This window comes from Sorex fumeus, unplaced genomic scaffold, assembly GCF_029834395.1.
Source record: "Sorex fumeus unplaced genomic scaffold, SorFum_2.1 ptg000079l, whole genome shotgun sequence".
NCBI lineage: Eukaryota > Metazoa > Chordata > Mammalia > Eulipotyphla > Soricidae > Sorex > Sorex fumeus.
The window spans coordinates 5,873,226-5,887,616 of record NW_026606136.1 but is presented as its reverse complement, the minus strand read 5'-3'; the positions used below and the strand labels follow the sequence as shown (position 1 = coordinate 5,887,616).

The 14,391-nt window shown below is 56.8% G+C and overlaps 1 protein-coding gene across 1 annotated transcript in view; it reads left to right on the top strand.

The window, feature by feature from the left end:
* The window catches only part of PLEKHH2 (pleckstrin homology, MyTH4 and FERM domain containing H2), a 62,816-nt gene that overhangs the window by 28,697 nt on the left and 19,728 nt on the right, over positions 1-14,391 (top strand). Inside the window, exons 15-18 of the mRNA XM_056130529.1 lie at positions 1,954-2,112; positions 6,927-7,007; positions 9,524-9,703; positions 13,854-13,962. Coding sequence (XP_055986504.1) covers positions 1,954-2,112; positions 6,927-7,007; positions 9,524-9,703; positions 13,854-13,962 — 529 coding nt within the window. The remainder of the gene's footprint in view (positions 1-1,953; positions 2,113-6,926; positions 7,008-9,523; positions 9,704-13,853; positions 13,963-14,391) is intronic.

Genomic DNA, 14,391 nt, shown 5'->3' with positions numbered 1-14,391 from the left:
TCAGCAGGGCCGGACACTTGCCCCGCGCACAGCCAACCAGGTACCGTCCCTGCATCCCATAGGGTTCCCCAAGCCTGCTGGGAGCGACCCCTGAGCACAGGGCAAGGAGGAAACCCTGAGCATGGCTGGGTTCCCCTCCCCCCCCAAAAAAAGACATGTGGTGGGGCTGGAGCGATAGCACAGCAGGTAGGGCGTTTGCCTTGCATGCGGCCGATCCGGGTTCGATTCCCAGCATCCCATATGGTCCCCTGAGCACCGCCAGGAGTAACTCCTGAGTGCAGAGCCAGGAATAACCCCTGTGCATCGGCCGGATGTGACACAAAAAGAAAAAAAAAGACATGTGGAAGCCCAGACTTCAGGCCATCTGTCTGCAGGGCAAGCTGAGTCCTGGCTGGGCGTTGCCCGAAGGCTGCAGGCCCCCGGCCCTTCACCCTTCGTCCCCTCTCAGCGCAGCTTGACGGGTCTTTTAAGGTCAGTTTTCTGACCAACGGGCTCCCAAGGTGTTAGAATTTTTTTTAAAGGTTTTATTTATTTATTTATCTATTTATTGCTTTTTTGGGTCACACCCGGCGATGCTCAGGGGTTCCTCCAGGCTCACGCACTCAGGAATTACTCCTGGCGGTGCTCAGGAGACCATATGGGATGCTGGGAATCGAACCTGAGTCGGCCGCATGCAAGGCAAATGCCCTCCCCGCTGTGCTAGCGCTCCAGCCCCAGGTGTTAGAAATTTAACATCTGTTGAATGCAGAAGGGTTTGCCTTCCTTCTGCCTCGTCCATGCGGGGCCCCACGGGGTATGTGGCGAGCAGAGGGGCTGACTTCCTGCCAGGTCCCGCGACCGGGGCTGCCCACCTGGGTCCGGGTACAGCACCTGGCCAGAGAGCTGCCCTGTCCCACAGGCCTGCCAAGAGAGGCCGGGAGATAAAACCCAGCCACTCCATTTCTGAAACGCCTCCACAATCAGGATTTCCTTATCTTGCTCCCTTGGCGGGTGAAATACAAGTTTATCAGAAAGTCCATCAGCGATGTTTTCAGCAGCAGTGCCCGGGAAATGCCCCGCGATGCAGGAAGGAGGAGCAGAGAAAGCTTTGTCTCGGGCAGATAAGAGTTACTTGGAGGCTTCTGAAATATTTGGAAAATTGGACTGTAATTAGCTGGAGATTGAAATCCCGAGCATCCTAATCCCTGAGCGTGTTTGGCTGGCAGTGAGTCCGTGCCCCCGAGCCTCCACGGTGTCCCCTCCGTGCCCCCCTGTTCTGTGTGCTGTGCCGAGGTGCACGGTGAGGCTGAGAGCACAGCAGAGGGCTGGGGACGAGTCCCCAGGGTGGCTGTGATGGGAGGGCCGGGCCCCTGGAGCCATGGGATCCAGCTGGGGGAAGGCCCCGTCTCAGAGAGGACCCACACTCAGTTTCTCCAGGAAGAGCTCTCTTTTTCCCAACAACTCTTTCTTCCTTGGTTGTTTTTTTAAATTTTTTAAATTTTTTTTTTTAACTTTTTGGGTCAAACCCAGCAGTGCTCAGGGCTTACTCCTGGCTCTGCACTCAGGAATTACTCCTGGTGGTGCTCAGGGGGCCATATGGGATGCTGGGAATCGAAGCTGGGTCAGCCAGACGCCCCCCCCCCCCCCCCCCCCCCGCACTGTGCTATCACTCCAGCCCGTCTTTCTTCCTTTATTGGCAGTGATTTCTTCGTTCCCACAACAAAGAGCCCCTTCCTGTGCTGCGGGTGGGTTGTTGGCCACTCCCCCTCCCTGACCCCATCGGGCAGGAGCCAGGAGCGCGGCTGGGTATAACGCAAGGAGGCGAGGGTGGAGCCGGGCACACCCCCAGGGAGCTGACCGTGCCGGCCCCAGCATCGCTCCCTGCGGGCGCTTCGAAGGGCTCCGGGTCTCCCGTTGGCTTCTGTGCTGAGCCACGTGGTTTCTTCACGCGCTTCCCTCCTGCCTCTCCCGCAGCTGGTCACGGAGAAGCACACGCACTACCTGACGGCCGACTCGCCCAACCTGCTGGAGGAGTGGCTCACGGTGTTGCGGGCGGCTGTGCGCGTGCAGGCGGCCAGCCCGCCCCCCCTGCAGCCGGAGGGCAAGCCCACGCTCAAAGGGCTGCTCACCAAGGTAGGCGGGATGGGCTGGCCCCAGCTGGGGCTGCTGGCCGTGCTCGCTATGGGGAGCCCAAGCAGGAGGTCAGGGCACCAGGGCCCGTGAAAGTACAGAGTGGCCTGCTCTGCACGCAGACGTGGCACTTGAGTCTCGAACACCACCAGGCATGGCCCCCGAGCGCAGAGCCGGGAGTGAGCCCCGAGCACAGAGCCGGGAGTGAGTCCCAAGCACAGAACCAAGAGTGAGCTCTGAGCACCAAGCCAGGAGCCAGCCCTGAGTACATAGCCGGGAGTGAGCCCCGAGCACAGAGCCAGGAGTGAGCCCCGAGCACAGAGCCAGGAGCCAGCCCTGAGTACGTAGCCGGGAGTGAGCCCCAAGCACAGAGCCAGGAGTGAGCCCCAAGCACAGAACCAAGAGTGAGCCCCGAGCACCAAGCCAGGAGCCAGCCCCGAGCACAGAGCCGGGAGTGAGCCCCGAGCACAGAGCCAGGAGTGAGCCCCGAGCACAGAACCAAGAGTGAACCCCGAGCACAGAACCAAGAGTGAGCCCCGAGCACCAAGCCAGGAGCCAGCCCCGAGCACAGAGCCAGGAGTGATCCCCAATCACAGAGCTGGGAGTGAGCCCCGAGCACAAAGCCGGGAGCCAGCCCTGAGCACAGAGCCGGGAGCCAGCCCTGAGCACTGCCAGTGTGCTCCCCTCCCCCAAATAGGTCCTACTTTCTTAATACTGAAATACAGAGCTCAGCGTGAAGTTGGATGGGCTTGACAGTCTCTCTTTCAAGCTAGGGAGATTTCCATTGTCCCCCGAAGGTGCTTGTCTGGTCCGCACAGTTTGAGGAAGATAAATTGTTTCTACTTAGATGTAGAGTAGGGGGTCGCTTAAATAAATATTTATGTGACCAAATAATACTTTGCTATGCAATCATTTTAACTATTATAAAAGAATAATGTTATGGAAATGCGTTAGCGTGTGTTGTTAGTATTATCTCGCTTTTGTTATACATATTCACAGAAAATGTGTTATACATATTTATAGAGAACTGTCTGAATGGGAAATAGACCGAGGTACCATGGTTATCTTTGTGATTTTAGTTTAATTCTACTTAATCTGTTCTCTAGCATTCTTAAGAAAGGTGTTGATTTGTGCTAAGGTACATTATTTTAAGATTTTAAAGCCCTATTTGTCACTTTTGGAAAAAAGCAGCAGAAGATGCTTGCGCAAAAATATTGCACACAGAAATAACACTCCTGCATTTTTATGGGGAGGGAAAGCGTCACCTGCAGGCCCAGTGTGCTGCCGAGGACTTGCCCTGAGCGTCAGCCAGCCTGAGGTGGGGACTGGGCCCTCGCCGTGAGACTGACCGCACTGCCCGAGGACAGACCCACAAGGGCAGCTAGCAGGGCCCGGCTGGGGTCCCACACTGCCCGCCGGGCCCTCCCGTGGCCGAGGGCTGCGCATCTGGCGCAGTGGCCCCCGCTGCCCCATCACTTCCTTTCCCTCCTGTCCGCTCTGTCCAGGACCTGCCACTCTCGGGGGCTGGGATGACCCTCTGGCCAGGCCGCCCGGTTGCCCCCGCCAGCCCCGGGCGCCTGTCTCCTGGCTTCTGCGTGTGGGGATGACTAAGCCAGGAGCTTCGACAGGGTGCTAATTAGGGTTTCTTCCTGCGCTCCTGAAGGCTTGTCCACCCCCGTGTTCCCGCCCTCGGAGCCTCATTAGAGGAGAACTTCTCAGTTATTCTGAGTTCTGAGCGCCCATCGGCTCCTCTCGGGGGGGAGGGGAAGGCCTTCACGTTGTCACCTTGTTATTATGAAGCCCAGGAATATGTGGGTAGATATTAAGAACGTGGCTAATTTGATTCTGGATATTCATTCTTGCAACTTTGATTTTAATGCTTAGGAAGAAAATTTTCTTTATAAAAACTTGTTTATAAAAAAAAATCCCATGGAGCACTTAGCCCCTGGGAGGGCCAAGGACACTTGGTGGACAGGCCACCGTGGGCAGGGGTGAGGCAGGGCGCTCACCGCCCGACTATGCAAAGGAGCAGGACTGCCCCCGGGCGGTCAGCGGCAGCCCTAATTCCTGACTGTCTGCAGGTAAAATTTTAAGTATGCGGGCAAGTTGGGAGATGTCGCAGAGAACGGCCTTCTTCCCACCAGCTAGCCCTGCAGTTAACATGTGACTTGTTTCACCGACGCCCATCAAGAAACGATTTGTTTTGCTTGTTTGGGGCCACCCAGGCTGTTCGCAGGGCTCTGCACTCAGGGTCACTCCTGGCAGGACCCAGGGTACCCACAGGTGCCAGGGTATGGCCAGCGCCCTGCTTGCTGCTCTCTCGGCCCAGGTGACAGTTCCAAATTAAGGTCGCTTCAAACCCTGAAAGTCGGAGGAAGATTAGAATGAGCTCTCGCTTACAAACCATCTGGTTTCAGCAATTACTCTGCTTACTGTTTCAACACGGAAGGGTGTAAAGGGCTGGAGCCCAAGGCTGAGGCCCCGCCCTGGCTCTGTGGTGGCCGGGCGTGTCGGCTGAGAGGACAGCAGCCGGCTGGGCATCATGTCCCCAACCCCGGACGGCACAGCCCGTGCTGGCCACCTTCAGCCAGGCCTGCGCTGGGCAGAGGGGCAGGAGGCAGGCTGGGAGGGCAGTGGGCCCCCCCCCCAGTCCTGCTGGAGGCAGGGGAGTCCCTGAGCACAGACACAGGAGGGGACCCGGATGCTCTCCCAGAGCCTCCAGGCTACCGCTCCAGAGGGGCTGGGGGACTCGGCAGTAGGCGCCCATCCTGCCCATGAGAGACCTAGGCTCCCCTCACGCACACACGCACATGTGTGCACACACACACACGCACAGACACGCACACATGCACACACACGCGCATACACATAACACAAGCACGTGTGCACACACATACGCACACACATACACGCACACTCACACATGCACACGCACATGCACACTGCATACACACGTGCGCACACACATGCGCACACTGCATATACATACACATGCGCACGTGCACACACTGCACATACCTACACACGCACACGTACTCACACGTGCACACATGCACAAGCACACACATACATGCACACTCGTACACACATGCACACACAGCACACAGACACACGCATGCGCACACACACGCACATGCACATGTACACACATGCATACTCCTGCACACACACGCAAATGCATGCACACACGCAGACACATGCGCACACATGCACACACGCACATGCACACATGCACATGCACACATGTGCGTGCACACACGTATTTACGCACACACGCGCGCACACACACGCCCCCCCCACACGGACCTCACGAGCCTTCCCCAGTGCATTTTCCCGAGGAGGCCGACTGGGCGCCCTGCCCTCCCTCTGCCGTGGCTGCCGCAGGTCCCCCGGCGTGTCCTTGCTCCCATGCTGTTCTGCTTGTCCGGGGGACTCAGGAGCCCGCGGCTGCTCAGTGCGGGCCGTGTGGACGCGCCATCCCTGGGTGTTTCTGCAGGCGCCTTGTTCTGTCCTAACGGGCGATGGGCTCCAGAGAGCGTTTCCATCCCCAGGTGCCGCTTAGCCCGGCTTTGCCGCGGTGCCTCTCTGTGTTGCGCTTGAGGAAGGGCCCAAACCTGCCGAGCACATACGGCTGAAAGCTCCCGGGATCGTTGTCTGTAAACGTGTTTCTGACTTGAATTAGACTGAGCCGCGTCTTGCCAAACGGACATTTCATTTCCTCTCAGGCAGCAGGGAGACCATCTGAGTGTTGGTGTCGGGGGGCCCCTACTTACCTGTCGAGACCACGGCTCCCACCGCCACAGCAGCGCTGAGGCTGGAGTCGGGCTGTGTGCGAGGCTCTGTGGTGAGGCCGTATGTTAGACCATGCGTTAAGCTGTGTGGTGAGACTGCGTGGTGAGATCTGTGTTAGGCCATGTGTTAGGCTGCGTGGTGAGACCATGTGGTGAGACCATGTGTTATGCCATGTGTTAGACCACGTGTTAGGCTGTACGGTGAGGCTGTGTGGTGAGACTCTGTGTTAGGCTGTGTGGTGAGACCATGTGTTAGGCCGTGTGGTGAGACTGTATGTTGGGCCGTGTGGTGAGACCGTGTGTTAGACTATGTGGTGAGACCTGTGTTAGGCTATGTGGTGAGACTGTGTGTTAGGCCGTGTGGTGAGACTGTGTGTTGGGCCGTGTGGTGAGACCGTGTGTTAGACTATGTGGTGAGACCATGTGGTGAGACCTGTGTTAAGCTGTGTGGTGAGACCGTGTGGTGGCCCGTGTGGATCAAGGCCTGTCCCAGTTTTCTCCTCAGGCCTCTCGGCAGCAATGCAGGGCCTTGGGCAGGCAGGAGCAGCCTCCGGCTTCTCTCTTAGCTGAGCATCTGGGCTGTGGCGAGTCTGTCCAGCTCGACGGGACCCAGGGGGAGAAGCTGCAGCGACGCTCTCCTGAAGGCGTCCAGGAGGGGAGCGCGCGCCTGGGAGCTCAGGGTCCTCCCGTGGCAAGTGGGGGCTGCTCCAGGGGGGGTTCTGGCACCCGGAGGGCCGCGTAGCCGGCCTCACAGACTGACCCTCACAGACCCACACGGTCACAGCAGGCAGGAAGGCACAGAGGGGACAGCGTGTCCTCCCGGGCCAGGGCTCTGCGTGGCCGAAACCACCGGCCACTTGAGTCGCGGCTTCTGGCCTCCAGGAAGCCCCTAACCCCCAGGCGTTTACTCGCCACCTCTGTGGGGGTCGCCCAGCGCCTGCGGGGGGCAGACCCACACCTGGCCAGGTGGAGGGCGCTGCACGGAGGGCGGGAGCTGGCCACGCTGACCGTTTGCGCTGTTTCCAGGTCAAGCACGGCTACTCCAAGAGGGTCTGGTGCTCGCTCGTCGGAAGCACGCTGTTCTACTCCCGCAGTCAGGAGGAGAAGGTAGGCGCGTCCCCAGCCGCACTGTCCTCTCGGGGCTGGCCCGCCACCTCCGCCGGGGCTGACGCGTGAGGCCCTGAGATGGAGCCCTCCCCCCCCCACAGTGGTTCTGGGGTCCCTGGTTGGGGCCCCAGCGGTGCCCCCTGAGGCCTGTTCTCGTGCCCTGCGGCCCCGTAGCACCCGTTCCCAGGGGCCGAGCCCAGGAGAGCCTGAGAGGAGCCACGGGAGGAAGGCTTGGGCGCTCCCAGGGGCCACAGGCAGGCTGCCAGCCCTGCCCTCACCCACCACGGATGCTGGATGCCACTTCCATCAGGACCTGGGCCGGGCATGGAGTCTCACTCCCCGGAGAGAGGTGCTGGTTCTGCTCACCCGCCAGGGCCCCGGAGCCCTCGGTCACATGGGGGCTGAGACTGTGCCTGAGGCCAGCACCACCCCCCCCCCCCCCCCGCCCCGCCCCGCCAGGCCCCTGCAGCCAGTTCTGCTGAGCCCGAGCAGGCAGGAGGCCCTGGGCCCATGGGAAAGAACTCAGGGGTCCTCCCTAATGGGGGGGGCAGCATAGCAGTGGGGGGGCCGAGAACAGGGGGTCACACGCCCACTCCAGGCCCCCCCCCGAGGCCTCGGGGCTGGGCTCAGTCGGGGCCAGAGTCTGACTCAGCAAAGCACTTGCCAGCACAAGCAGTTTTCACCACGGAGCCAGGAGCCCCGCGGCTGGCTGTGGCCGTGCCCAGGCCCCGGGAGGCCGCTCTCCTGTCCTGCCCCACAGCGGGAATCTGTCTCTTCACCATTTGTGGAACTTGCCCTTGTTTTCATTGTGATTCGGGGGCTTATTATTTCATTTTTCCTCTTGTTCCACTCTCCTCGTGTTTCTGGAGTTGTGGGTGATTTTGCATTTCCCTGTGAGGACTATATTTTCTTCCTTCAGTGCCCAGGATGGTGCGCTGTCCCTAGTGGCACGCAGAAAATAATTGCCACTGCTTTAATGGTGAACATAATGTCCCCGAAGAAGGACGCTCGCCTAATGGCTTGTGCTAATTGTCGTTTCTAATCAGCCATTAGGCGCGTCAGTCGCGGCAGGAGAAGCCGTCCTGGGAAGCTCACCCGGAAACTGGAGCTGTCGCTGGGTTGTAAGAGAGTGAAAGGACAGCAGGTGGACACTCCAGTGGGTGTTCCGGGCAGGGGACAAGGCACCAGGGGCATGAGAGTCTGGGACAAGTGTCCATGGGCCTGGGGGCAGGGCACACGTGCACAGACCTGAGGGGGCAGACGGGCAGAGGGGAGGGGAGGGGAGCTGACGGCAGGGGTGCGGTGGCCCCGGTGCAGAGCCCAGCACGCGGCCGGGTCCCAGGTTTTGGTGCCTTGCCTTGGAGGAACCCCTTTCTCTCCCACGCCTTCCCTGGCTGGGTGTTGCTTCCCGGGAGGTGCCCTGGCGACTGCCCGTGACGGGCCCGCTGCGGGCATGTGGGCTTAGAGGAGACAGTGAGGAGCCGGGGCCCGGGTCCAGGCCAGCAGCGTCCAGGCTGTGCTGTGGCCCGAGCAACGCCTCTGCCCCCTGACAGGTGGCACTGAGGAGAAGGGCTTGAGGTGAGGCCTGGGCTCTGCAGCCGGACAGTGCCCACAGTCCACCAGGGCCTGGGCTGGGGCCAGTCAGGAGCAGAGTGTGGAGGGAGGGGCGTCACGGAGCCTCACTGGACCCAAACCGCTGCGGACCTCGGGACAGGCCCGTGTGTCAGGGCAGGGGTGTGCGGGCCAGGCTAGGGAGGACAGACTGGGAGACGCAGCACAGCGGCCACCCCCAGCATCGCCGAGTCCGCCAGGCGTGACCCTGCACTCAGAGCCAGCAGGTGTGAAAACAAAACAACAAAACTAAAAAGAGGAAAGAAAAGCCGGAATCTTGCAGTTGGCTGCAGCTTGAGCGGGAACTGGGAGTCGCACCAGGACCAGCCCCGGGGGCCTCACCAGCCCAGGGAGCTCCACAGGGGCCAGCTCAGGGCAGCTTCCACAGGAGTCTCAGCTGCCGCCGCCTGGTCACCAGGGAACGTCCTGCCCAAGAGGCTCAGGCCACGGGCGCCCGTGCGGCCCAGCCAGGCCCTGGGCATCCGCTCCGGCCTCCGTGCAAATGCTGAGTCTGAACCTGAGGGAGGTGATAGTCCCTGCTTGAGGCTTCTAGTCCCACACTCCACGGAAGCAGCCCCAGGAGGCTCCCCAGGCATGTCGGGGCTGGGCTGTCCTGTGGCCCCCAGTGGCCGTCCCTCCCCCAGGGGTGCTGGTTTTGGGCCACACGTGGCTAAACCCAGTCAGCTCGGGGGCGGGGGCGGGGTGGGGAGGGATGAGCAGCTGGACTCTCTGTCCCCGTTCTCAGCCTCCGCCCACGTGGCCAGGACGGACGTGAGAACCGGCCGAGAGGCAGGTGGGCATGGGGGACGCGTGGCTCGCCTGCCTGCCTGCCTGCCTGCCTGCCGGCCACTGTGCAAACCGGGCAGACGCGAGCCACAGAAGTGACCGCCCTCCGTCCCTTTCAGTTTCCACTCGGTCAGATCAAGCTCTGGGAGGCGAGGGTGGACGAGGTGGACCGGTCCCGCGACTCGGATGAGGACTACGAGGCCAGTGGGCGGAGTGTGCTCTCCACGCACTTCACCATCGGGATCCACCCCAAGGACCAGGGGCCCACGTACCTGCTGATCGGGTCCAAGCACGAGAAGGTACTGCAGTCAGGGTCCGGGGGGAGGGGGCGGCGTGACCCTTTTCATTCATTTATTCCTGGATCACTTGAGAGAAGCTTCGCAGAGTCTTCATGACACGTTTCAGTCCTACATCTGTCCCTCCACCAGTGACTTCCCAGCACCACTGTCCCCAGTTTCCTCCCCACAAGCCACCTCTCTCTCTCCCCTTCCCCCCTCCTCTCTCTCCTCTCTTCCCTCCTCTCTCCTCTCTCTCTCTCTCTCTCTCTCTCTCTCTCTCTCTCTCTCTCTCTCTCTCTCTCTCTGCCTCAGTCCGTGTGGCCGGGACGGACGTGTGAGAACTGGCCGAGAGGCGAGTGGGCGTGAGGGACCCGAGGCTTGCCTGCCTGCTGGTCACTGTGCAGACAGGGCAGACACGAGCCATGGAAGTGACCCCCCTCCCTCCCCTTATTATGGTTTGCAGTACAAATGCTGAAAAGTTGTGTCTATCCCTTTGCCTGCTCTCAACACTCGTATCTTGTCCAGAGTCATCATTTCCAGCTGGTGTTGTCAGAACGGACCCTCCCGTATCTGACCTACCCTACACCCCACACGCCCTTGCGGTAACTCCCAGCCGTTGACCAGTCCTCCTGGCCCATTTATCCTGGACTTGGATATTAGCTTCATACTGTTTTTTTTTAACATCCCACAAATAAATGCAGTCATCTATATCTCTCCCTCTCCTTCTGACTCATTTCACTCAGCATGATACTCTCCAAGTCCGTCCATCTATGGGCAAGTTGTATCACCTCATGTTTCCGAATGACTGCATAGTATTCCACTGGTGTAGATGTGCCATAGTTTCTTTACCCACTCATCTGTTCTCAGGCACTCGGGTTGTTTCCAGATTCTGGCTATGGTGAATAGTGCTGCAGTGAACATAGGGGTGCAGAGGGTGTTTCTGCTGTGTTTTGGGCCCCCCAGGGTATATTCCCAGAAGTGGTATTGTGGGGTCAAATGGGAACTCAGTTTCTAGTTTTTTGAGGAACGTGTGTGTGTGTGTGTATATATTTTTTTTTCTGAAAAAGCTAGACCGGTCGGCATTCCCACCAGCAATAAAAGAGTCCCTTTCTCCCCACATCCATGCCCTGTTCATTTGGATGTGCCAGTCTCTGGAGTGAGATGATATTTCTTGTTTTGATTTGCATCTCCCTCATGACTAGTGATGCAGAGCACTTTTTATTGTGCCTTTTGGCACATGAAATTTGATTTTCTTCTTTGAGGAAGTGTTTGTTCATTTCTTCTCCCCATTTTTTTAACAGGGTTCAACATTTTTTTTCTTGTAAGGTTCTCCAGTGCCTTGTGTATCCCGGATATTAAGCCCTTCTCAGTGGGTACTGGGGGAATTGTTTTTCTCATCTCATGGGCTGTCTCTGTTTCCTGGTCACTATTAGGAGGACACAATTTTGGACAATTGATGCATAAAAATGTATCAATTTTCTTTTTTTTCTAATGACTGTAATATCATGCTGGTAGGTCTTGTGGTTCCAGCATTGAACCTCGGGCCTTACAAAATGCCTCCTCCAGATCTTCGCCCAGCACAGCTGAAAGGCAGAATCACGTCCCCGGGGGTGTTCACTGCACTTTCTTTATTCCTTCACCAGCCATGAGCGGCTAGGCTACACCTGTGTGTGGGTTTTGGTGAGGGACGGTGGGTGAACAGGGTGCTCACGTGAGGGGCGGTGTAGTGAACGGTGCCCACAAGAGGGACAGTGGGTGAACAGGGCACCCACAGAGAGCCTGTAGGATCCCAGGAAAGTGAAATGTTGTAATCACTGGGATTGCCCACCACAGGTTGGCTGTCGCTTCCGTTTTCAGGGCCCACCAGTGCCGTTTCCATGGCCGCACCCACTCGCTCTCGCCAGCAGTGCACAGGGATCATTCTCTCGACATCTACTCCTAAGTGTGTTGTTTGATAAGAGACGTTCTCATAGGTATGAGCAGATACTGTGCCTTTAATTTGTGTTGTTCTGGTGATCAGTATTAGAATGCTTTTACACATACCTGTATCCATTTATACGTTATTTTGAGAAGTGTCTGTTAAGTTCCTTTTAAATGGTGGTTTACTCTGAAGTGGTAAGAGTTTCTTATAGACTTTAGTTTACCACCCTTTTTATGTAGTTTGCAGATATTTTCTCTCTCTTTTTGGTAGTTCTGGGATCATACCCAGCAGTGCTCAGGGCTCACGACTGGGCTCTGAGCTCAGGAATCACTCCTGGTGGGCCGTGGGGACTTTTTGTTGTGCCATGGATTGAGCAGGGCTGGCCACGTGAAAGCCAGTGCTGTCCTAACCTGCTGTCCTTTGCTCCAGCCCACATTTTGTTTTGTTGATTATCTGTCTGCTTTGGTAGCTGTCACCTCACTGATCTTTTCCCCTTTCCTTGGCATTTCTAAGAAATAAGTGCCAAGGCTGATGTGCAGAGGTTTGTCATTCTGTTTTCTCAGAGTGTCACAGTTGTGGGGACATTTGTCTCTGCCTTTCCTTATTCTGTTTTTCAAAATCTGTTTTGGATGTGCCTTTGTGTGTGTAGCAGGCAAGGGTTGGCGTTCATCCTGCTGTGTGTGGATGTCTCATTTCCCCAGCCATCCAGGAGAAACTGCTTTCCACCCCGTCACGCGTTCCGGTGCCTTGTCAAAGGTCTCCGACTGTCTTTTACAAGTCTGTTGTTTCTAGGAGTTTCTTGGTGGAGGTTATAGGGTTCTCTAAGTATAGTATCATATCATCTGCAAATAGCAAAAGCTTGATTTCCTTCTTTCCTACCTGAATGCCCTTAATATCTTTTTCTTGCCTAATCGCTATTGCAAGTACTTCCAGTATTATATTGAACAGCAGTGGAGAGAGTGGGCATCCCTGTCTCGTCCCTGATCTTAGAGGGAAGGATCTCAGTTTTTCCCCATTGAGGATGATGCTTGCTGTAGGCTTGTGGTAGATGGCTTTAACTATGTTGAGGGTCTCTGACCGTCTCTGCACTCAGTTCTGGGTTCCGCCTAGGCCTCCTTGGCCTGTGTTTTGTGCTTTTTAATTACCGTCACTTTGTAGTATATTCTAAGCCAAAAGTAACACCTCCAACTTTATTCTTATTCAAAATTACTTGACTATTGGTTAGTCTTGTTTGGTGCCATGAGAATTTTAGGATTATTTTTCCATTTCTGGATGAAGAATGACCTTTGGGATGTCGGTTGGCAGTGTGCTGAGATCTGTAGTGTTCCAACTAGCACAGACCTTCCCACACTGACCCTCACAGCCACCGTGGTGGCTGTCATTCCGTCTTCTGTGCCTACTCAGGGTCTGTGGTTCCAGCATCCAGGCTGTCACCGACCTCCTTAATCTAGTCCTCAGTGTTCTAATTTCTGTGATGCTTCTCTAAGGGGGACTTTCCTTAATTGCTATAGGAATGATTGTAGTGTCTAGAAATAGGACTGAACTGTGCTTTGATTTTCATTGTGCAACTTCTTTGCACTTGTTAGTCCTAATTTGTTATTCGTCCTGGTTATTTTGCAGAATCTTTGGGGGATTTTCGATGTAAACTCATGCCATGTGTAAGCAGAGACTCTGGCTTCTTCCTTTCCAGTTTGGATGTTCTTGTCTCTTTTCCTTGCCCTGTTGTTCCAGCTGGGACTTTCAGGGCTCTGCTGAGTGGCAGCGCTGAGGGGACATGCTGTGTGTCCACCCACAAGTGTAGCATTAGCGGTGGGCTGGCTCTTAATGGCTGAGGCCGCCCTTATTGTGTTGATGAAAGCTCTTCTTGGGGATTTATTTCTTTAGATCTTGTGTATTCGCAATATCCTTTGTATGTTTGGGGAATCAGATTGTATGTTTGGAAGTTTCTTGTCTTTCCTAAAAGAATATGAGCTGGGTATATTTATTGGCATTTATTAGTATTGCATGGTTCTCCTGAATTCCCCTGTGCCTTCCAAGGCCCGACTCTGGGCGTTAGGAGTCATGAGTGCGGTTCCCCTGCCGCGTGGGCTCTGCTCGGCGTCAGGGCTGTCAGAGAGCAGCATCCAGTTGTGGCTGAACACTGAACACTGGTATTCTCCGCATCAGTTCTCTGCTGTGTGTACGCATCGCTGTCCACTCCTGCAGTCAGCAGGAGTCTGGGTCCAGCTGTGGCTGTGTCTCTCTCCCCAGGACACGTGGCTTTATCACCTGACCGTGGCGGCCGGCTGCAACAACGTCCGTGTTGGCTCGGAATTCGAACAACTCGTCTGCAAGTTGCTGAACATTGACGGGGAGGCGGGTAGGTCCATGGCCCAACAGGCTGTGGCCTGTCCCGTGGCTGCCCTTCCGCCCTGCACATGCTTCTCGTGGCTGCGTTTGCTCCAGGCCAGGCTTCTTACCACAGCCACCAAGTCCCACGAACCCCACCAGCTGCGTCCAGGACCTCCTGGTTTGAGCACTGCCCTGACTCTCTCACCCAGCCTGGCATGAGCTCCCCCACCTCAGGAGGCTGAGATTGGCCACGCAGCCTCCTCTGAGACCCCGTGCCATCTCTCGCTTTTGTCGCTTTTGCGGCTTTGTATTGAAGTTGATTTTTTATGACCAAGGCGTCCCCCCTGAGAATTTAGTCTGTGTGTGTGATGCGGTCCCAGAGAGCACGTTTCACTTGAAGCATCAGAATTTTTGTAGCTGTTGCTTTTAGGGGTGACATCACATTTCTCTCTCCGCC